The 22,982-nt window shown below is 39.2% G+C and overlaps 1 protein-coding gene across 1 annotated transcript in view; it reads left to right on the forward strand.

Annotated features, from left to right (window-relative positions):
* zmp:0000001082 (integrin alpha-D) overlaps positions 1 to 22,982 on the forward strand; it is a 52,064-nt gene that overhangs the window by 26,478 nt on the left and 2,604 nt on the right. Inside the window, exons 13-26 of the mRNA XM_056264232.1 lie at positions 347 to 493; positions 3,017 to 3,208; positions 3,389 to 3,519; positions 3,765 to 3,916; positions 3,996 to 4,162; positions 4,237 to 4,359; positions 4,515 to 4,585; positions 4,712 to 4,853; positions 6,916 to 7,014; positions 14,102 to 14,184; positions 14,301 to 14,381; positions 14,590 to 14,668; positions 14,761 to 14,865; positions 14,946 to 15,009. Of these exons, the coding sequence (XP_056120207.1) occupies positions 347 to 493; positions 3,017 to 3,208; positions 3,389 to 3,519; positions 3,765 to 3,916; positions 3,996 to 4,162; positions 4,237 to 4,359; positions 4,515 to 4,585; positions 4,712 to 4,853; positions 6,916 to 7,014; positions 14,102 to 14,184; positions 14,301 to 14,381; positions 14,590 to 14,668; positions 14,761 to 14,865; positions 14,946 to 15,009 (1,636 nt within the window). The remainder of the gene's footprint in view (positions 1 to 346; positions 494 to 3,016; positions 3,209 to 3,388; positions 3,520 to 3,764; positions 3,917 to 3,995; positions 4,163 to 4,236; positions 4,360 to 4,514; positions 4,586 to 4,711; positions 4,854 to 6,915; positions 7,015 to 14,101; positions 14,185 to 14,300; positions 14,382 to 14,589; positions 14,669 to 14,760; positions 14,866 to 14,945; positions 15,010 to 22,982) is intronic.

The raw sequence follows: 22,982 nt of genomic DNA on the forward strand, positions 1-22,982 counted from the left end.
AATAATAAAAAATAGGGCTAACTGAATAAGTTATTCTGAATATTATAAATTCAGATGACCTCACATGATTTTTTAGCATTTGCAAGTTTTAATTATCAGTAATAACAAGCATTTCACTTACATTATGGGCTCTACATCGGCGTATAAAACGGAAATGAGTCAAATCATTTCTGCCTAGACCACTTCAGTTTCTAGTGTTCAACATGAAGGCAGGGAGTATTGTGTGAATGTGTTTGTGAGGTGTTAGTGGAACATGTTGTTTTCACATTTCTTCTGTGAACATCAGGCTATAAAGATCATATGCTAGAATGCAATTACATTCATTTTGATTCATTTTTGGCATCAGATTGGCTCGTATTTTGGCGCGTCTCTGAGTCTGTTGGATGTGGACTTGGATGGAGACTCAGATTTCCTTCTGGTCGGAGCTCCGTTATTTCACCAGTCTCAGCCGAGGGCAGAAGGGAGGCTGTACGTCTACGCTTTATCAGAGGAGGTATGGACAGATTCACAACATTCTCCATTAGTAAGTACAGAAACACATGTGGTTAATGTTCAGGGTCTGTGACTGGAAGATTGCTAGTCATCACCATTGCGTTACTCCAGTGCAGCGATGGGCAACTTCGGTCCTGGAGGGAAACTGTCCTGCAGAGTTTAGCTCCAACCCTGATAAAAAACTCTCCTGCCTGTAGCTTTCTAGTAATCCTGAAGACATTGATTAGCTGGTTCATGTGTGTTTGAGTCGGGTTGGAGTTGTGGATAGTGGCTCTCCAGTAACGAAGTTGTCCAAAAAAAACAGTTGTCCTGCAAAAAAAACAGGTGTCTCGAGAACGCACTCCCTGAAATAGGTTAGAAGGTGCAAACGCTAATCTGTTATCTCTGCGGAAACCTCAAAAACGCAAACCCGCGAAAATGCAGACGGTGCGTACATGCGCATGATGTGTTCAGTCCATAGGTATGCGCGTTTGAATACTCAGGCGTGTAGTCCTTCACGAATCAACCCTCAACAAACCACTTGTCTGGTCTTAAAAATTTCTAATGCAGAAAAATGTCCCGTCTGCGTAGCCACGAGAACCGTAATTATCCCGACAACGTTTTATCTGTACAGGGGTAAAGGGAGGGAGGCCTTCACAGGGGAGAGACACTTCAGGACTGCGTTGTCGTCGCGTCCAGACGCAGGTCCTTCATCAGATCTGGATACGGCCTGGATCCGGCGGACTGCGGTAAAAATCGGGATGAACAGAAAGACTAATATTAGCGTAGACGCCATCCTTATGATGTAACGACTGCATCAGGATTTATGGGAAGTGTTCCCGGTTCCGGCTGATCTAAACTATGCAGCCTAACATTTAATTATAGAAGTCTATAATGTGTTATGTGTATGCTAGGTCAAAGAGATGTGTTTTTAGTCTAGCTTTGAACTGACAGAGTGTGTCTGCTGGTAGGAAGATTGTTCCAAAGTTTTGGTGCTAAATAGGAAAAGGATCTCCCGCCAGCAGTCGATTTAGATATTCTAGGTATTATCAACTGGCCGGAACTTTGAGATCGCAATAGACGTGAAGGACTATAATGCGTTAAGAGCTCGCTCAAGCACTGGGAGCTAAACCATTTAGTGCTTTGTAAGTAATCAGCAATATTTTAAAATGTATACGATGTTTAATAGGGAGCCAATGCAGTGTTGACAGAACCGGGCTAATATGGTCATATTTCCTGGTTCTGGTAAGAACTCGAGCTGCTGCGTTTTGAACTAGCTGTAGTTTGTTTATTAAGCGTGCAGGGCAACCACCCAGTAGAGCGTTACAGTAATCTAGCCTTGATGTCATGAACGCATGAACTAACTGTTCCGCATTTTTAATTGAGAGCATATGGCGTAATTTAGCTATATTTTTAAGATGAAAAAATTTGGTTTTACAGATACTAGACACGTGACTTTCAAATGAAAGATTGGTCTCTAAGAACACACCCAGGTTCCTAACCGACGACGAAGACTTAACAGAGCAGCCATCAAGTGTTAGACAGTATTCTAGGTTATTACGTGTGGAAGTTTTTTGTCCAATAATTAGAATCTCTGTTTTTTCAGAATTTAGTAGTAGGAAATTACTAATCATCCAAACTTTTATATCAGCTATGCATTCCGTTAATTTTGTGAATTGGAAATTTTGTGAGTTTCGTCAGGGCGTGAAGAAATATACAGCTGAGTATCATCAGCATAACAGTGAAAACGAATGCCATGTTTCCTAATGATATCTCCTAATGGTAGCATGTACAGAGTGAACAGCAGCGGTCCTAGTACTGAGCCTTGTGGTACGCCATACTGAACTTGTGATCGATAAGACATCTCTTCATTTACTGCTACAAACTGATAACGGTCAGTTAAGTATGATTTAAACCATGCTAGTGCAACTCCACTAATGCCAACATAGTTTTCTAATCCATTCAAAAGAATGTTGTGGTCAATAGTATCAAATGCAGCACTAAGATCGAGTAACACTAATAGAGAGATACAACCACGATCGGATGATAAGAGCAGATCATGTGTGACTCTAATGAGAGCGGTCTCAGTGCTATGGTACGGTCTAAATCAGGACTGAAAATCCTCGCAGATATCATTTCTTTCTAGAAAGGAACACAGTTGTGAGGATACTGCTTTTTCTAATATCTTTGACAGAAAAGGCAGATTCGAGATCGGCCTGTAATTGACTAATTCTGTAGGATCAAGTTGCGGTTTTTTAACAAGTGGTTTTATCATAGCCAGCTTAAAGGTTTTTGGTACGTATCCTAGAGACAAAGACGAATTAATGATATTAAGAAGAGGATCTATGACCTCTGGAAGCATCTCTTTCAGTAGTTTAGTTGGTATAGGGTCTAACATGTTGTCGATTTAGATGAATTAACAAGTTTAGAAAATTCATCCTCTCCTATAGCAATGAATGAATCAAATTTTTCGTCATGGTAATGCATTGTTTTGGAGCTGGTCATGTGCAGACGAATAAAGATCATGGTCTCTCTCTCTCTGTAGTATTTTCAGAAGACACTGAACGAGTCAAACACCGGCAGATTTGCTGCATCTCTGGCTTCACTAAAGGACCTGAATGGGGACGGGCTGTCAGATGTGGCAGTCGGGGCGCCGCTTGAGAATGAAGGGGAGGGAGTCGTCTACATCTACCTGGGCGACAGGACACGTGGAATAAACACCGAACACGCTCCTCAGGTGAGAGTTTGCTTTAGTTCCCTCAATCCCAAACACTGTGTTTGTGCCCAGTTTAACCCAGAATCCCAGACGAGCCCAATGTTCTCAGATAAACAGACAGACATGGCAGGCTAAACGTGTACAATGATGAACCGCTTTAGCACAGTAGATCTCTCTGTGTGTGTGTGTGTGTGTGTCTAGTTGATTCCAGCGCGCTCGGTTCTGCCCGGTCTGCAGCAGTTCGGAGTGTCTCTGTCTGGTCAGATGGACATGAGCGATGATAATCTGACAGATGTCGTGATCGGAGCTAAAGGAGGGATCGTGCTGCTCAAGTAGGACATTTCACAACACATTTACACAATAATGGAAAGATTCTCTTGCAGGCTAAACACGAGGTCTCATTTATGAACTACTAAAGTGACTGTACTCAAACAGAGCCAGTTTGCAATTGAACCCTTAGTTTGGAGAATGAAATGATTTGAGCAAACTTACTATCAGTTTGAGTTGGTCAAGTTTTTTTAGGCCCAGTTAGTCTCACTGTATCATTAGCTATTTACTCTTTTCTCTCTCTTCTCAGGGCTCGGCCTGTGATGTCTGTATCGGCGCAGCTCAGTTTCAGTCCCAATGAAATCAATCTGAATGACTTTGAATGCCCGGGTGGTGACAAAGTCTTTATTGCGTTTAATCTCACTTCATGTTTCACAGTGAACGAGCGGACCAGTAGCAGTGGTAACGTCAAATACATCTCAGAGTCTCAGTCACATGAAGAGCAGGCGTCCATAAGTCTTACCCCTCTCATCTCTCTCAGGATCTCTCGAGAAGAACCTGAATATTTCTCTGAACCTGAATGTTGATGTGATGAGAGGAATCAATCGAGGATTCGTCGATCAGAGTGATCCGTCGTCCAGGACTCTTCAGCAGTTTATCCTGCTGGATTCTAGGATCTCCTGTTCCAGATTCCCCATCTTCATGCCAGTACGTTTCATCTATCACAGCTTCAGCCAATCACAGCAGCTTCGGTTTAACACCAAATGTTGTGTTTGTTTTAGCGCTGCATAAGAGACACAGTGTTTCCGCTGAAGATACGAATGAATTTCTCACAAACCGAGATGCTTTCTGAAAACTCCACGGCTATTCTTGACATCCACAGCAGGACAGAGGAGTATGTCGAGGTAAGCTGAACTTCTGACATCACAATTTATACACACTAGGCTTGTTAAATGCATGTCTTTCTCTGTCTAGAAATATCAGCTCCTTCAGCTTTACTGTATAAAGTTTCTGCAACATTCAAAAGCTCTATGAAAGTTTCTGTTTTGTATGTTATTAGGTGCCGTTTCAAAGGAACTGTAATTCAAACAACAGCTGTGTGGCCGATCTGAAGCTGAACTTCAGTTTTACGTGAGAAACCACTGATAGATACATCAGACATGATACTAATGTTGTAAATGCTTCTGAATATTTCCATTCTTCCTGATTTGAATTAACATGAGAATGTGATGAAGATTCTGCATCTTTGTTCTTCAGGAATGACACGTTGGTGGTGGTGAATCAAGCTCATTTCACTGTCCTCGTATCGCTGGCCAACCCAGGCGACGACTCCTTCAACACCAGCATAGTGCTGCACTACCCAGAAGGCCTCTCGCTCTCGAAATTTGACACTGTTAAGGTACCGCCGTCCACACGTCAAACTAAGGACTGTCAAAATCTGAAAAAACCTTCTGAAAATGCTTTCGGTATTAAAATCTAAATAGCAGCTGAAATACAGTACCTATATACGCGATATATATATATAATTGACTGATAAACTCTCAACAGACAACACAATTGATCAGATTTCATTCTGCTACTCAAATAAGTCTCGTCACTTTTTAATATATTGAGTATGATGTGCATATAGCCTACTGGAATTTAAAAAATATATATTTCTGTAATGACAACTCTCGGGAGATTTGTATGGTAATAGAGATTGCAATCGTAATGGTAATGGATATGGCAATGTTGACGCATTTGGTCTTGGTGGAATAGATCTGCTACGCTGCTGTAGAGCAAGTACCAAGACTTGCTAGTGCGAATACATTCACAGACATTGCTGTGAGCATTTAAGACATGCTTCTGCTGCTCCTGCACACATTCATGAATTAACCCCCCAACAAAGCAGGAGACAAGACATGAGAAAAGTGCAGACCATCTTTCAGATAGTTAAAGGCTGTACAGCCAATGCCACAGTTGCACAGCTTTTCCCAGCCGCTCTATATTTTGAGTTTGGAGCACATTTGTGCAACAGCTGAAAGAGACTATTGCTGTACAATTATAACGTCAGAGAAACGTCAGTACTATAATCGATTATGGTTTATTACTGTATCAACGCAGAATCATTCATGTCCGCATCACGGTGCATCGTAGAAACGATTGATTTCAACACCCCTAGCCTGGGCTACCTTACTGAACAGGGAACCCTAAAAGCTCTAGGAACACGCACTAGGTGTTCTCATTAACAATAGATGTACATTGCAAGCTGATAGAGATAGAAATAAAAACGCACCTGAGCAAGTATCATAATTAAATCATGTGATGCATTATTGATATAACCTTATACTCTTATTGATTAGTGAAAAATTGTTGTTGAGACAATAAAGAAAGATAGACCGTGGTCTGACGCTGAGCGCAGTTAAAAATCAACCACAAACATTAGCATAGCTAATAAATAAAATTGCCCTTGGAAATGACCAAAAATTGTAACACAGAGTATGCAGATAAACATGGTAACGCTGTTGAAAGCGCGAATGCTTATATTACTTTAACCTATTCTCATATCCGTAGCTTAGACAGCATATCCTCACAGCAATGACATACAACAGACCGCTTGCTTGCGGCATAAACACAACTGAGTAAATGCTGCAGCTTATATGCTTAGTAAATCACTCCACAAGATTATTAACGAAACGCTTAGATTAAACTGTTATGATTGCTCATTTGGGAATTAATAAGCAAACCACACAATATGCACAGAGATATGGAGTTAAAGAGTGTGCACTTATCTTAGATGTTGATTTCAGATGCGTTCTGAAAGCGCGCCGCAGATTGTGCTAACTGCTAACTGCTAACAGCAACACTGCAGGTGTTTATTTGAATGTTGAGCCGCAGCTCATTGGCCACTGATGCAACAGCAACCAATCAGCTGCGCTATAGAGATGATGATGCGATCGCTACCAAATGAGTTAAAGACCAATCAGCTGCGCCATCTAGAGGTTCATGACAGAACTTCATTTCCAGTAAAACGCTGATATTACAGTTGTGTGTCATTCAGAATTAAATTTAAATTCCAATTTTGAAACTGAAACGGTGCCAATTCTACAATCTGAATTATTCAGTTTAAATTTACAATAAAGATATAGGTCAAAGAATCAAAGATATAAAAGAGGTTTCTAAATATCTAAATATAAGTCTAAATCATTTATGTTGTGTTGTTTTAAGTCCAATTCACAGACGTCGACCAACAGCTACAGACACTTTGTAGAGTTTTGTTGAATCAGTGTTGAATGTTGCCAGATGTTTTTTGGGTCGTGGAATGTCTGAAAAGTGACGTACTGTAATCTGGTGGTGATTGTCTGTGTTGGTCGGTGTCTGTTGGTGCAGTGTGAATTGCCCTTTAAGGATTATATAAATTGTGTGTGTGTGTGTGTGTGTGTGTGTGTGTGTGTGTGTGTGTGTGTGTGTTCAACAAACAGCCCAGCCGGACTCGAAGCAGCTGTGGTGATCGTGACAGCGGTGCTATGAACAGAACCTCCTGCAGTATCAATCTACCAGTGTACCGCAGCGGCACCACGGTAACACACACACACACACACACACACACACACACACACACACTGACAGACTGTAGTATCTTTCCTCATGTAACGACAGATGCACATGCAGAAGCACTTAGGAGATGAATGAACTCATGGGCCCTATCTTGCACCCGGCGCAAATGACTTTGTACACCGGCGCATGTATCATTCCTATTTTGCACCCTCGCAAAGCGGCTTTTCCCTCCACAGACGCAAAGAGGAGGCGTGTTTCGGCGCAAACATTCCCTAGGGCTACTTTGCAGTTCCAGAAAACAATTCCGCCACTGACCAGAACAACCTAGTCTAAAGTCAGTGGCGCGGTGCGCGTTGTTCATAATGCTATTTTAAGCGCGCATGCTTGGCCATAATGTAGCGGGTGCACAACGCGCATACACTTCTCTCATCAACACAGATGCAGCAGTTTTTATTTTTGCAAATCATACATTATAACAAGGAAAAATATTAACACATGAGGGAAATCATTGTGGTGTCCATGAAGATGTAAAAAAATGTAGGCCTAAATCTAGCTTACACATTTACCCAAAAATAGCAACAGCGCCCAAGACCCGCCCACAAAGTTACTTGCGCTTCGCGCTTGATACTTGCGTTTCAGATCGTTAAAATAGGGCCCATACAGTCACAAGACTAAAACAGAAATATATCCTTACATTTACTTCCAATGGCAGTTTTTTACATTTATAAGGGGAACGTTTTTTAACCTTATTAAAGGTGTGTGTCATATTTTATGTAAGACTCTTAAATGTAATCAATTACTTAAATTAAAGGTACAATATGTAAGAATTTTGTAATAAAATATCCAACAATCACTTGCATAGTGTGATATATTTCCTGCAGTTGTGTACTTACAATAGGGGTGGCATGGTACATGAAAAACACCCGAACCGTTCGGTTCGCTTGTCTCGGTTCGGAGAGCGTGTGTGTGTCTCACGGTTCGACGCATGCGCAATGTAGCCTTGTGCCCGTATGTGACCTCAGACGTGTGTTTCTTTTTCGCGCGAAATAAGACGTGTGGACTAGGGGTGTAAGAAAAAATCGATACACTTGAGTATCGCGATATTTTATTTTGCAATACTGTATCGATTTTCAAAAACGCAATATCGATTTTTTTTTTAGTTTACGTGCAAAAATATTCATACTATTGCCGTGGTTCGCGTTTATGTTGTGTTTAAATCCCTACCACTAGATGGCTAGAATGAGACGCACCACTAGTGTCCTCGCCTACAGTGTCTATGATTTTGATTAATATGCGCGAGGGAGAGAGAGCAAGACAGCGCGCGTGTTGTTTGAAGACGTGAGAGTGCGCGCGCGCGGCCGGGGCGCGCTCTCTCTCTCTCTCTCTCTCTCTCTCTCTCTCTCTCTCTCTCTCTCTCTCTGTCTCTCTCTCTCTCTCTCTCTCTCTCTGCTCGTTTGCGTCCTGTCAAGCGCAGCAGTCTTTCTATTCTACATCACTCACCGATAAAAAAAGGCTTTGGCGGGACACAAATTTGTTTTGGCAGCCGCTAAAAAGCGGACGATTTGACGGGTTTTAAAAGATTAAATACAACCCGAAACTAAAAAACAGACCCCGCCTCTATTTGAGACTGGCCTTTATTTACCCAAACCTGTCGCCACTCGCCACATCAGGCGTGTAAAAGAGACCGGCGTCTATATGGGACTCGCTATTATTTGAAGTTTTACGGTATGTGATGGATGTACCCTGTATGAATAATAGTGCAAGCATTTTTTTAATGACAGATTGCCCCTCAGATTGCACCTTATGTGTTATGCATTAGCCTAGATGTCACAGTAAGGGGCTATGTATTTTCTTTAACTGACTATTTATATATTTGTTCCTCAATGTTTCCTTTAGGAATTGGGGATATTCAAATTAATTAACCAATCATTAATACCATTGATCAGCCCTACCTAACGTGGATGTTTTTTCCACTAAGAAACAAACATTGTTATGTTATTTTGATTTATACTGTGAAGCTTTGATACAATTGTGAAAAGCGCTGTATAAATATACTTGACTTGACTTGAATTGTGTTCGTGTTTTTGCAACACAAAACGTGTTGGATGTACCCTGTGTACTAGGAATAGTGCAAGCATTTATTTATTTTTATTGACATAGACAGATGTCTTTTCTTTTTTCAGATTGCACACATGTGTGTATGTTATGTATTGTGACAGGGGCTATGTATTTTCTTTTATTAAGGCCTACTTGAGCATATACAAATTTGCTCACTAAGAACCTGTGAACCACAATCCCAAACTGGCAGTTTGATTTTCTGTGTACTGAATTGTTTATCTAAAGTAAACTTGTTTGAATTTTATGCACATCATGTCTTTTTTTTTTAAATAATACTTTCTAAAATTGTAGTCCTACTTTAAAAAAATCGCAATATATCGCCTTATGCACAGTATCGAAATATATCGCAATATATTGAATCGTGACCCATGTATCGCGATACGTATCGTATCGCCAGATTCTTGCCAATACACAGCCCTAGTGTGGACATACATATGAGGCTTGTTCGACTTGAACCGGTGCTGCACAGAGCGATCGGTGAATGACATCAAAGAACCGCGAGAGCGACGGTCCCGTATGCTTTTCAATCACTCTCGCGGTTCTTTGATGTCATAAACCGATCGCTCTGTGCAGCGCCGGTTCAAGTCGAACACGCCAGGAAAAGTGGAGTATGGAGTGCTGCAGGTCACGTCACGCAGAGAAGTGGCAAGTGGGAGAGATAAGGAAGGGCGCCAGCGTCGTATAAAGCCTTGTTTATACTCAACGCGTCTGCAAGAGCGCGAAGTGCGCGCGGCAAAAATGACGTCATTGCGGTGTGGGCGGTCGTGCGCGTTGGGTGCGCAAGACCCCATTTCGCCTGGCGGTGTGCACGGCACTTTTTGTAACATCGCGCGCGGCGCCGCATCCGAAGATGACCGACTTCGAGCCGAATCTGGCCGAACTGGTACGTCTGTCATTTTGTGAATAGGAACACATTTGCATTAAGCACCCAGTTTGCACTTGTCTAAAGTAACTGGTTATATTTACAAAATAAGCCTACAATAGCAGAAGTAAGCCCTGCTGATGAAATTAAAGGGATACTCCACTTTTTTTGGAAATAGGCTCATTTTACAACTCCCCCAGAGTTAAACTGTTGAGTTTTACCGTTTTTGAATCCATTCAGCCGATGTCCGGTTCTGGCGGTACCACTTTTAGCATAGCTTAGCATACATAATTGAAGTGGACAAGACCATTAGCAGTTCTCAAACAAAAATCACCAAAGAGTTTCGATATTTTTCCTATTTAAAACTTGACTCTTCTGTAGTTACATCGTGCACTAAGACCGACGGAAAATGTAAAGTTGCGATTTTCTAGGCTGATATGGCTAGGAACTATACTCTCATTCCTGCGTAATAATCAAGAAACTTCACTGCCGTACCATGAGTGCAGCAGGCGTAATGATATGACGCAGCGCCTGAAAATAGGCCACCTTCCGTCAACACAACGGAACTATTTTCAGGCGCTGCGTCATATCATTACGCCTGCTGCACTCATGGTACGGCAGTGAAGTTTCTTGATTATTACGCAGGAATGAGAGTATAGTTCCTAGCCATATCAGCCTAGAAAATCGCAACTTTACATTTTCCGTCGGTCTTAGTGCACGATGTAACTACAGAAGAGTCAAGTTTTAAATAGGAAAAATATCGAAACCCTTTGGTGATTTTTGTTTGAGAACTGCTAATGGTCTTGTCCACTTCAATTATGTATGCTAAGCTATGCTAAAAGTGGTACCGCCAGAACCGGAGATCGGCTGAATGGATTCAAAAACGGTAAAACTCAACAGTTTAACTCTGGGGGAGTTGTAAAATGAGCCTATTTCCAAAAAAAGTGGAGTATCCCTTTAAGGTTTAAACACTCTTCAATAAGGCTTCAGTTGTTTAACCAGTTCACATGCAGTGAAAGTACAATAAACCTACTGCATTTATTACTCTTTTTATATGAATCAGCAATTAATAAACGGCAAACTACTTCTTCACTGCTGATTCCTGGTGGTTTAGAGGAGAATTACTCCGAGTCGCCCCCTGTCGTTTCACAGAATAGCACAACGGCGAGCGCGTCAAGTATAAACGCCTCGTCCGTTTGGAGAGGTGCGCGCGCAGTCAGCGGAGACTCGCGCTCGTGCGGACGCGTCGAGTATAAACAAGGCTTAAGTCCGGTGTGTGGGAACATTTTGGATTGAAAAAAATGTATCCTCACTCTCAGGGAATAGAAGCATTGTTGATACTGTTTTTGTGTTGAGGTTGAACTTATGTTTCACTTTATGATTATGGCCTTTGCTATTGCTATAGCCTAATTATAGGCAATTATGTTTCATGTATTTTGACTTATTTAAAAGACAGAGTTTTAAGAGTTCCTCTCTACACTTAAGTTGGCAGTTTGATAAATGCAAGTTAATTTCAATCTTTGTGTGCTAAAAATGCACATAAGTTCCTGTAGAGATAGTGATACACATTCTCCTTTTTTGCCAAATAAACGAAAAGCATGTCATCAATGTCTTCCCTCTTGCTGTATCAATCTCACCTAGCTTTCCTTGGAGATGGTCCCAATAATGTGCTTAAAGTCAAGTCAAATTCAGTTTGTGCATGATATAACATTTTTTTTAATACTGTATCCTAAATTGTGGATAATTAAGCTATATATCATATCCTGAAGTACATTTCTGGAGTGTTAAAGATTTAAAAAACAACAACAACAAGAACCGTAGAGAACCGAAAACCGTGACCCTAAAACCGTGATACAAACCGAACCGAAAAATGTCGCCTGTCAATGGCGCAATATCCGCGCTATCCCCGGTTTCCGCTCGTACTGCCATAGCCATGACGTAACCATGGCGACAGACATGGACAACTGCGTAGTGCGTAACGTTTAGCGGCACGCAGTTCTTGTTTCTATCAAACATAGACCATGGCAAGCAGACTTTGGGACACACAAGGAGAACTAAAATGAGGATCAACATCAGCGTGGCGTTTTTGAGATGCCGAGAGCTAGCGTCCGCGACTAACTCGGACTCGACAGAGCTTCACGAGTCACGACAGCTTTATTAGACAGGTGAGCAAATGTACATAAAACAAATCAATGTTATATAACGTTAGCTCAACATGATGAAATGTTAGAATATGGTCAGTATGTTATTCTAATGTTGATCTAGCTCACTGCTAGTTTCGTATAGCAAACGAACTAACACGTAGTATAACATTATAACTTTCAACACACATTTAAAGGAGAACCCCGGTGCAAAATGAACCTCGGGTGTAATAACACATTGGTACAGACTAAATCGTTCCCTGAGATTTGTTTTCATGATGGCTCCTGTCTGTATGCGCTAACTGTACTGTCTGTGTAAAGTATCTTCTTATTAAACTGTCTATACACTTACAAAGTTCTCAATGCTTCGATTTGCATGTAAGGACACTCATTATGCTGCCGTGTTAGTGTGGGGATAATTTGAGCCTTGTTACTGGTATTAACTAGCGATCTCTTTTTGCTTACTCGATGCCCAATATACTAGCGTTATAAGCTAAACTGTTTTTAGAGATAAAACTCTTTACATTCGATTATCATGAAAACAAATCTCAGGGAACGATTTAGTCTGTACCAATGTGTTATTACACCCGAGGTTCATTTTGCGCCGGAGTTCTCCTTTAAATGCTGTTTAGTGTGATAGTGTAACGTTAGAGCAAGTGAAACTGCGCTGTGTTACCTCACAAGTTTAATTAGTCTAATAAACTGACCTGTGTGAGTAATTAAATGTCCTTATTCCTATATATCCGCGGGACTCGCGTGTGATATCTGACTCTTTAGCAATCGTGACCTGCTTCATACCACTGTAATGTTAAAAAACATGAATGTTTGCACTCATCCATAAACATTATTATATCCATAAGCTTGACAGCAAGTCCCATCATTCAGCTCATCACTGCGTCATCAAACTACGGCTTTGTTATTGTAGGAAACTGCGCCCTCTTGTGGCGAAAAAAACTTACATATTGTGCCTATAAATGCTTTTATAAATTGAAATTGATATCAACATAATCCATGTTTGTGCTGTACAAGTGGCTCAGAAGTGGCATTTATATGTATTTACTCAGACTGTTTAGTGCAGCTCAAAGGTGGCATATGTATTTACACTGCAGTTACAATGGCCTTTGAAATGAAACAAAAACTTACATTATACTTTTTCAAACTAAAAGTAAATCCGCCAATAGCTAGCGTCAAGTCACTGTCTTAATGAGTGATTCATTAAATCTTTGATTCGTTCAAAACTGCGATTCATTCGAACGCCGCTGTGTTGCTAGGAGACCTGCAAAGGTTCTGTGACTTTGTTTTGAATGACATTCGTTGGTGAAATAGATCAAAATTAAGTAATATTGACAATATTGTATTTCAAATATGAGCCACTTAACTTATTTCTTTTATTTAACTGTTGTGTAAAATCAAAATCAATTTGCACTCATGCTGTTGTGTTATATTGCATTAGAAGTAGTGTGTGTGTGTGTGTGTGTGTGTGTGTGTGTGTGTGTGTGTGTGTGTGCGTGTGTAAAGAGAACTCATACAGGGGCATTTTTCGCCTAATATTTTGAATTTTGTGACCATTTATGTTTATTTTGGTGGTATTTTTGAACGTTAATTTCCGCTCCTGTCACAGAGTCAGTGCTACTGGGCCTCGGTCACATTAAATATATGCCATATATTTTGTCTTTCCCAAGTCTTTTAGTCTGTAAAAAATAAATAGATATATCTGTATATCAAAGGAATATATGTGTAAATTACCTGTGAATCTAGTAACGGATCCTGCGGAGATCTCAGAGGAATAACGGCTGTTTTAGTTTCACGGGAACGCGCTCGCTCTCCGGTCCGCTCGCTTCTCTTAAAGGGACAGTTCACCCCGAAAATGACCATTCTCTCTTTACCTTCTAGAGGTCATAAATATGTGAGAGATGATAACGAGGTTAATGTTTTTCAACCATTCTCTTGGCAATGCTACCAACATCTGTGATTTCTACTGTCTTCTAGACTCAGTTTCTGGCAACCTTTCGTATGGCGAAATGGGATTACGACTGGTCCGACAGGATGGAGATGATGATCACCGCTAACAGGTGACTGAGTCTTTGACAGATTTGTTTGTTTTCAGGCTGTTTCATATCAGTAATGTTCCAGGTTATGAAGAATGACTTTACGTTCATTCATGAGTAAATTCTGTATGTTTGTTCAGTGATAATAATGGAAACATCAGCGATACGGCGGTGAGGAGGAGCGTCCCGGTTCAGTTCGCCGTTGATCTGGCAATCAGTCTGTGAGTGGCATTTATTCAACTTCTCTTCTGTTTCTGCTCTTCATCTCTGAATGATTGAAAATTCAACATCTAAATGTCTTTCTGTTAGGAAAGGTTTTGTTCTGTTTTATTATCAGCAGTTAATACACTGGGACATTAACATTATATTAAAATGACAGAAAAACTTATGATTGACTGAGAAGTTATTGAGTTATTGTGTGTTTGTCAGAGCGGCTGAAGACTCTGTGACGTATCTGGATTTCTCTCTGGAGGACAGAGGTCCAAAAGCTCTCAACATCGTCTACAAGGTCAGAGTCAAACACACATCTACAGCTTCATCGTGTTGTTTTTGGGCTTGATGCGATCAGATTGGTGTGTGTCTGTGTGTTTGTGTCCACAGGTGGAGAATCTGGGTGTTAAAGGTCTGCCGGTGTCGCTCAAGCTCACCCTGCCCTGTCAAACTACACATGTGATTTTAACCCCTCAGAACTTCAGCATGCAGGAGGTGCGTCACTCGTTCATCAGCTCATACCATCAAACCAGCATGTGTTCTGCTGAATAAACATCTTCTGTTCTTCTCTACAGAACTCAGTGTCGTGTAGATTCATCAAACCGCAGGTAAGAGATCATAGACCCTTTTACAGCTGCTGTTAAAGTGATCGTTCACCCAAAACATGATCATTCTGTCATCATTTACTCACTCTCATGTCAAGTCAAGTTACCTTTATGTCATGTCAAGTCACCTTTATTTATATAGCGCTTTTTACAATACAGATTGTATCAAAGCAGCTTTACAGTGATAACATGAAAATAATACAACAAAGTTTGTTTCTAGAAGAAAATTGCGTCATCGTCCACCTTAAGTAAGGCAGATCAATAATATTGTTGAATATTAAATGTCCCCAACTAAGCAAGCCAAAGGCCAAGGCAACAGTGGCAAGGAACCCAAACTCCATCAGGGACAGAATAGAGAATAAAACCTCGGGAGAACCCAGACTCAGTGGCTCAGTTCTCCTCTGGCCAACGAGCGAACAGTGTATGATTATCATTCAGGAGCATTACAGGTCAGAAGTCAGATTGGATCAGAACATTCAGAATATTAATCCAGTTCCATCTGGATGGAGGTCGGAGTCACGCCGGTATGGAGACGAGTTTGCAGAGGTGTCCATGAGGCCTTCACAGGGCTGATGAGGCTGGCACTGCAGGGTCGTGTCCAGGTGCAGGTTCACCGTCTGATCTGGATCCGGCCCGGATCCGGCTGACTTCAGTATAAATATATAGAAAGACTAACATTAGCGTAGATGCCATTCTTTTTATGATGTAACGAGTACATTGGGTCTTAAAGGAAGTGTCCCCAGTTCCGGCTGACCTAATCTATGCAGCCTAATAATCATTTAACTGATTTGAATAATAGAAATGTATAATGTTCTATGTGTATGCCAGGTTAAAGAGATTTTTTTTTAGTCTAGGTTTGAACTGACAGACTGTGTCTGCTTCCCGGACAAATTTATAAATAGGAAAAGGATCTCCCGCCTGCAGTCGATTTAGATATTCTAGGTATTATCAACTGGCCGGAGTTTAGAGATCGCAATAGACGTGAAGGACTATAATGCGTTAAGAGCTCGCTCAAGTACTGAGGAGCTAAACCATTTAGTGCTTTGTAAGTAATCGGCAATATTTTAAAATGTATACGATGTTTAATAGGGAGCCAATGCAGTGCTGACAGAACCGGGCTAATATGGTCATATTTCCTGGTTCTGGTAAGAACTCGAGCTGCTGCGTTTTTAACTAGCTGTAGTTTGTTTATTAAGCGTGCAGGGCAACCACCCAGTAGAGCATTACAATAATCTAGCCTTAATGTCATGAACGCATGAACTAACTGTTCCGCATTTTTCATTAAAAACATATGTGGTAATTTAGATAAATTTTTAAGATGGAAGAATGCAGTTTTACTGATGCTAGAAAGTGGCTTTCAAATGAAAGATTGGTCTCTAAGAGCACACCCAGGTTCCTAACCGACGACGAAGACTTGACAGAGCAGCCATCAAGTGTTAGACAGTATTCTAGGTTATTAAGTGAGGAAGTTTTTGGTCCAATAATTAAAATCTCTGTTTTTTCAGAGTTAAGTAGTAGGAAATTACTAGTCATCCAAACTTTTATATCAGCTTTGCATTCCGTTAATTTTGTGAATTGGTAAGTTTCGTTGGGTTTTGAAGAAATATACAGCTGAGTATCATCGGCATAACAGTGAAAGCTAACTCCATGTTTCCTAATGATATCTCCTAATGGTAGCATGTACAGAGTGAACAGCAGCGGTCCTAGTACTGAGCCTTGTGGTACGCCATACTGAACTTGTGATCGATAAGACATCTCTTCATTTATTGCTACAAACTGATAACGGTCAGATAAGTATGATTTAAACCATGCTAATGCAATTCCACTAATGCCAACATAATGTTTGAGTCTATTCAAAAGAATGGTGTGGTCAATAGTGTCAAATGCAGCACTAAGATCAAGTAACACTAATAGAGAGATACAACCACGATCGGATGATAAGAGCAGATCATGTGTGACTCTGATGAGAGCTGTCTCAGTGCTATGGTACGGTCTAAATCCAGACTGAAAATACTCGCAGATATCATTTCTTTCTAGAAAGGAACACCGTTGTGAGGATACTGGCATTTCTAGTATCTTTGACAGAAAATGTAGATTCGAGATCGGCCTGTAATTGACTAATTCTCTAGGATCAAGTTGCGTTTTTTTAAATAAGAGGTTTAAAAATTACAGCCAGCTTAAAAGTTTTCTGTACATATCCTAGAGACAAAGATGATTTAATGATATTAAGAAGAGGATCTATGACCTCTGGAAGCATCTCTTTCAGTAGCTTATTCGGTATAGAATCTAACATATATGTTGTTGATTTAGATGATTTAACAAGTTTAGAAAATTCTTCCTCTCCTATAGCAATGTAAAAAAGTAAGAAAGAAAGTAACAAAGTAAAAAAGTTCATAAAGTCATTACTATTGTGCTGTTTGGACACGTCTGAAGTTTAACCCTCTGGGGACCAAGGTGTTTTTGGGGTCCTTGAGATGTTTTGACATGCTCTGACATTTGTGCTTTTTTTCAGTTGCTTATAAACATATTAATGGCACAGGTGAAATTACACTCTATTTAGCACAAACAGGACTACCATAATGTGTGAGCAACATGTATGTACATGTTTGTATTTTTGAGAGAATATTGTTTATGCGTGGTTATTGAAAAAACTAAAAAATAAAGTTTTTGAAATAAGGACACAAAAAACATACTAAATATGAGTCCACAAGACTTTTGACTAATGTACGTTGTTGCCTAGAGTTTTTGCTTCAAAATGATCTGAAAATCATCCTTCCTAATCATTCACATAAAACAATAGATTGTTTTAAATTGTGAAAAACATTTTTTTGTTTGCCAAGGCAATATGCGGATGGGCGGAACGGCCCAACCCCCTCATGAATAATTAAGTGGTTCTCAGACAGTGACCCTGCATAATAATAAGCCTTTCAGGGTGTCACACAAGAAAGAATGTAAGGACAATATATATATATATATATATATATATATTGTCATTGCATTCTTTCTTGTATATATATATATAGCCTACATGTATATATATATATATATATATATATATTGTCATTGCATTCTTTCTTGTATATATATATAGCCTACATGTGTATATATATATATATATATATATATATATATATATATACATACACACACACACACACGTATATATATATATACAAACAATCAAAATATAAATGAAAGCCAAAAGCACATTTATAGTCATACCTGGAAACAAATCCTGGTCAAATGCTATATGGGCCATTCTACAGAATTGGTTCAAAGTTACAGTTGGAAACATCTTGAAAAGAAAATAGTCTTTTCCCATAAATGTCTTATCAAGTATTATTTTTTAAAGTAGACCAATACAATAAAAATAAACCAGTCGCATTTCAAAGTCGCTCGCGAAATGACCGCCAGGTGGCGCAAAGGGACATTTATCAAAACGTAAGTGGGGCTAATGTCAATTAACAGTAAGGATGAAATTCTACAAGTTATGGTAATTTACAAATAAGCCTACAACAAACATTTATTTTTAAACAAATATTTTTAAATATGCAACATGCACGTTTAAACAACAAACAATACAATCTGAACCAGCGCTTCTGCTCCTGTATTGAGACATGCAGCGCGTTTCAGTTACGATCCTGGTTCCAGTGGCCTTAATACATTCACGGCTTTTTAAAATGTCAAAAAGCGTTTTGAGATGGTTTTGAATGAAATATTGAAGTTTATAATTAGGGTATTTTGGCACACCACGCCGAGTGGCTATGCATTATTCTAAAATCTGGCTTTATTCTGGCATGTTGAATTAGAGTTTGACAAACGTGGCGGCGCGTTCATTTGGATTTATTTTTCTCATAACAGCTAAAAGAACTTACTGCGTAATTGTTGGTCATACAGATAAGATATCATCTTTTAAAACTGTAAAAGGTCTACTTTTATTCATGTAGGCTAAAGTAGGCCTACACTCACAGGCTAACGACAAAACGTTTTCTCGCTCATGTGAGAAACAAACGTTTGGGCATTTCTCAGTGAGGAAATTCATAGCCGAGCGGTAGAACTGACGGTTCGATCATCAAGAGGACACGGGTTCGAATCTCGAACAAACATGGTCTACTGTAAATTTTATATTTATTAATGCAGAGAGATTTGTCTAGCTCTAAAACTCTGTTACACCATACAGTTTTTTGCTTATATTTATAAAATAAAATTACCATGCATTTCCATTTTACACTAGGAACAATAGTATCCAACAGAACGACTTTCCATCTGTACCAATCGTACGAGGCTACCAATCGTAATTTCAAAAGCAGTTCTGTAAAAAAAGTAATTTTACATATATAGCCTATATATATATATTTTTTTTTTTTTTATTAGGCCTATTATTATTATTATTTTGATTCCCTACAACCTAGAGTTTTTAAAAACATGGTTTTAAGTAAAGTGTGATTTGCCAGGGGGGACGGGGATTTCCTTCTGGTCTAAACATCCCTGCTTCTGCTGAATTATTTGAATCCCCACACCCCTCCCTCCACAGTAATCAATGCTATAGGCTACTTCACCAATAGACCATATCAAATATAAAATAGAGATATGCAACAAGCACGTTTAAACGACAAACAATAAAATCAAAACCAGCGTTTCAGTTGTTCATTAGTTCCAGTGGCCTTAATGCATGCACGGCTTTTCAAAATTTCACAAAGCGTTTTGAGATTATTTTGAATTAAATATTGAAGTTTATAATTAAGTGTTTTGGCAGACCACGCCGAGTGGCCCTATGCATTTTTCTAAAGTCGGGTTTTATTCGAACTTTTGCTAACGACAAAAGTTTATCTGTCGTCTCTGTCTCCGGGAACTGCGCGTCACAAAAATGAACCGAAAGCCACTTCAGCTCAGTCACTATAAGAAATCGGCTCTGTCTAAAGCCTTTAAATGTCTAAATATTCAGGCTAATAAATGTTATCTGATTATGTAATCCATATGAAAACGAGAGGTACAGAGGATCTACTCAAACATGTAGCCTGTAAGCGCTTCCCAATGAGAAAATGACAAGGGTGAAAATCTCGCTCTTATTAAATGTAGGCTAAATCGCCCTGAATTAAAATGTAAAAACAGATCAAATAATGTATTTGTCGAAATGTTGCGATATTGTTTCATTTAAGTTCATAATTATTCAATACATGTTATTTAATTTAGCAGCATTACCACGAAGCACCGTGGTTCGATATTTATTTGAATAATAAAAAAAATAAAAAAAACTTAATTCACAAATTGCATGCCTGGTTGTAAGGATCCAAAGATCCCTGTAGAATTTAATATTGAGTTGAACATTTTGTTCATGACAACAAATTAACAAGCGTTTTTTCAGATTATATTTAGTTTTGCTTGGAAAAAGCTGCCCCAAGCCAGTTTTATTTCATCAATTATTGAAATAATGAAATATTTAGTAATAAACTTTTATGACAGAAATATCACTAGGCTACATGTAACTTAAATCATTTAATTCCTTCATTATCAACACTGTCTAGAATAGCGATTTAAGTGTGAATTGCGACTTCTCTTTGTGTTAAATCAGCCTCAGACTCCGATAGCCTGTGGGGGGTTGGAGGGACAGTTCAGTGCTGTATCGAGCGCGCAGGACAATAGGCATAGGTGTTAATGTTCCTCTTCCATATGGAGAGCGAGGGAGACTAAACAAACTTGTTAAAAAGAGATTCAGCGCGAGAGAGGCAAAGTAAAACGCATGTTTTAATTTAATTATGTTGCTTTGGACAATTTTCGTTTTGTGGGCCTACTGTTTTGATTGTTTAATTTAGCTGTCATTTCTTTGGCAATACAAATTTAAAATGTCGCAAGAATAAGATTAGCCTAGTGTTTCTTATTTTGCATCGCAAAAGAAATAAACTCCAAACCCGATGCAACCCTGTTTTAAATAATAAAAAAAAACTGTCCCGACACTTTATTTAAACCTTGAAATGTTCGAACTTGGTTTCAAAGTTAAGTAATTTTAGTGTCCTTTTACATTACACAATAATTAAGCAGACTAAAGACGAGCTTCTTCATTTTCATTTTCTGATGCAATCGGCTGACAATCTTCCTTCATCAGTTTATGTCCTTTGTGCAGCGGCTGCGGTTCTACAGGAATGTAGCAAATTTATGTTGTAATCAGTGGCGGCTCCAGACAATTTTGATTGGGGGGGCAATGGGGGGTCCTGGTCATTTCAAGGGGGGTCTCATGAAAACCAACAAAAAATACAGTGGACACGGCTAATAACTGCATATTGCTGCTACTTAACAAACGGTAAATGGTAAATGGACTGCATTTATATAGCGCTTTCACAGACCCAATGGCCACCAAAGCGCTTTACATAGTGCCTCACATCATTCACCCATTCACACACCGACGGTTTTTTGTTTTTAATTAATTAATCAATTGCAGTTTGCAAACAATATGCTCGAACTTTAATTGCCATAGCCACACCCATGACAGAAAACATATTTACAAAATAGTATCCTCCTCATCCTCCAATTCCTCGGTGTCCTCTGTTTCCAGTCTTTACTAAGAAATCCTATGAAGAATTATTTACAAAATCTTCTGCAGGACAGTTCAATTCTTTACAATAATATAATATATTATAAAAGAAAATTAAGCTGTTACACTGAGATGGTTTAGGAAAACCATAAAGTGTTTTTGTAAAGTCAATTAATTGTACAGGCAGCATTAAACCATCAAAGTTAAATGATTGTTTATAGCTTATGAATTTCCTAGCCTATATTTTCTTTAGCAGGGGGTTTCAAACTTTTTAATGGCAATGAGCCCTAAACAATACCCTTGTGAGATTCTTTATTTAGGCTTATAATATAATACAATATATGCCCAATATAATATAATATAAAAAAATGAATTGAAGTATTTGAAGTGATAGTTTAAATGCTTCAATTTGTTTTCATATAATATTATTATAATATGAAAACAAACTGAAGCATTTACTGTAAATAGCTAGATCTAATAGCTAAATATTTTCAAGAAAAGTCAATATGTGAACTCTTTTATAGTAGCCTAATCTAACCATGCCTGAAACTATTTAAATCTATGTAAACTAATGATGTATTTTGAGTTTGCACGCGGGTGGGTGTGTAATTGTTACCGTTCTGTGTCCATCATCCGTTATTTCCACCACTTTAATCAAACCACTCTTCTTTAAAACATGATATTGTGATTTTATTTCACATGTCTTTGCGTTTCTCGTCGCCTCTCGTATTGAGATATTTGGTCCGCACACACGACTCACTGCCAATCACACGCGCTCACATCATTCTCTTTCTTTGAAACATGTTAACTGCACTCACCAGTTTGAGCACTGCAATTATTTCTCACATACAATCAAATGGATTTCCCCACACATTTCGCGTCAGTCCTCTGCGTGGCATATTATTCTTTTCTGCGCGGCCGCGGCATCAGAAGTGCACGACCGCGCACGCGCGCAGCTTAGAGGGAACGTGATTCTTATGTTTATATATTTTGTACGTCGAATAAATTATTAATTATTATTGTTCTGCGTAGTTTGAAGATAAACATTTTTAAATATTTATCCCGGATATATATTTTTTTAATCAGGAAGGGGGTGGGGGGTCAAATGGGGGGTCAAAGCATTTTTTGGGAGGGTCTTGAGACCCCCCAAGACCCCCCCCCTGGCGCCGCCTCTGGTTGTAATGATAATTAAACAAAACTCTTGACTTTAAATAAGTAAACAGTTATAAACAGTTAGCTATTTAAGCATCAAGAAGGTAAAATATAAACGCTGTTGGCCAACATCGGTTAACAACATGTATGCTACATTGAGATTCGATCTCGGGTCGATTGAAGCTCCTCGAAGCTCGTGTTGTTGCGTTAACCACTGAGCTATCGTCTGTACGTCTGTGAATGTTTTTATTGCAATGTTTTATGTTTGCATTATTTATTCAATTTCATTTCAGTAGCCTAATTTCAGTATTGTGATTATGAATTAT

The sequence above is a fragment of the Rhinichthys klamathensis genome, unplaced genomic scaffold (genome assembly GCF_029890125.1).
Source record: "Rhinichthys klamathensis goyatoka isolate OS25496 unplaced genomic scaffold, OSU_Roscu_1.1 h1tg000219l_1, whole genome shotgun sequence".
Lineage (NCBI taxonomy): Eukaryota > Metazoa > Chordata > Actinopteri > Cypriniformes > Leuciscidae > Rhinichthys > Rhinichthys klamathensis.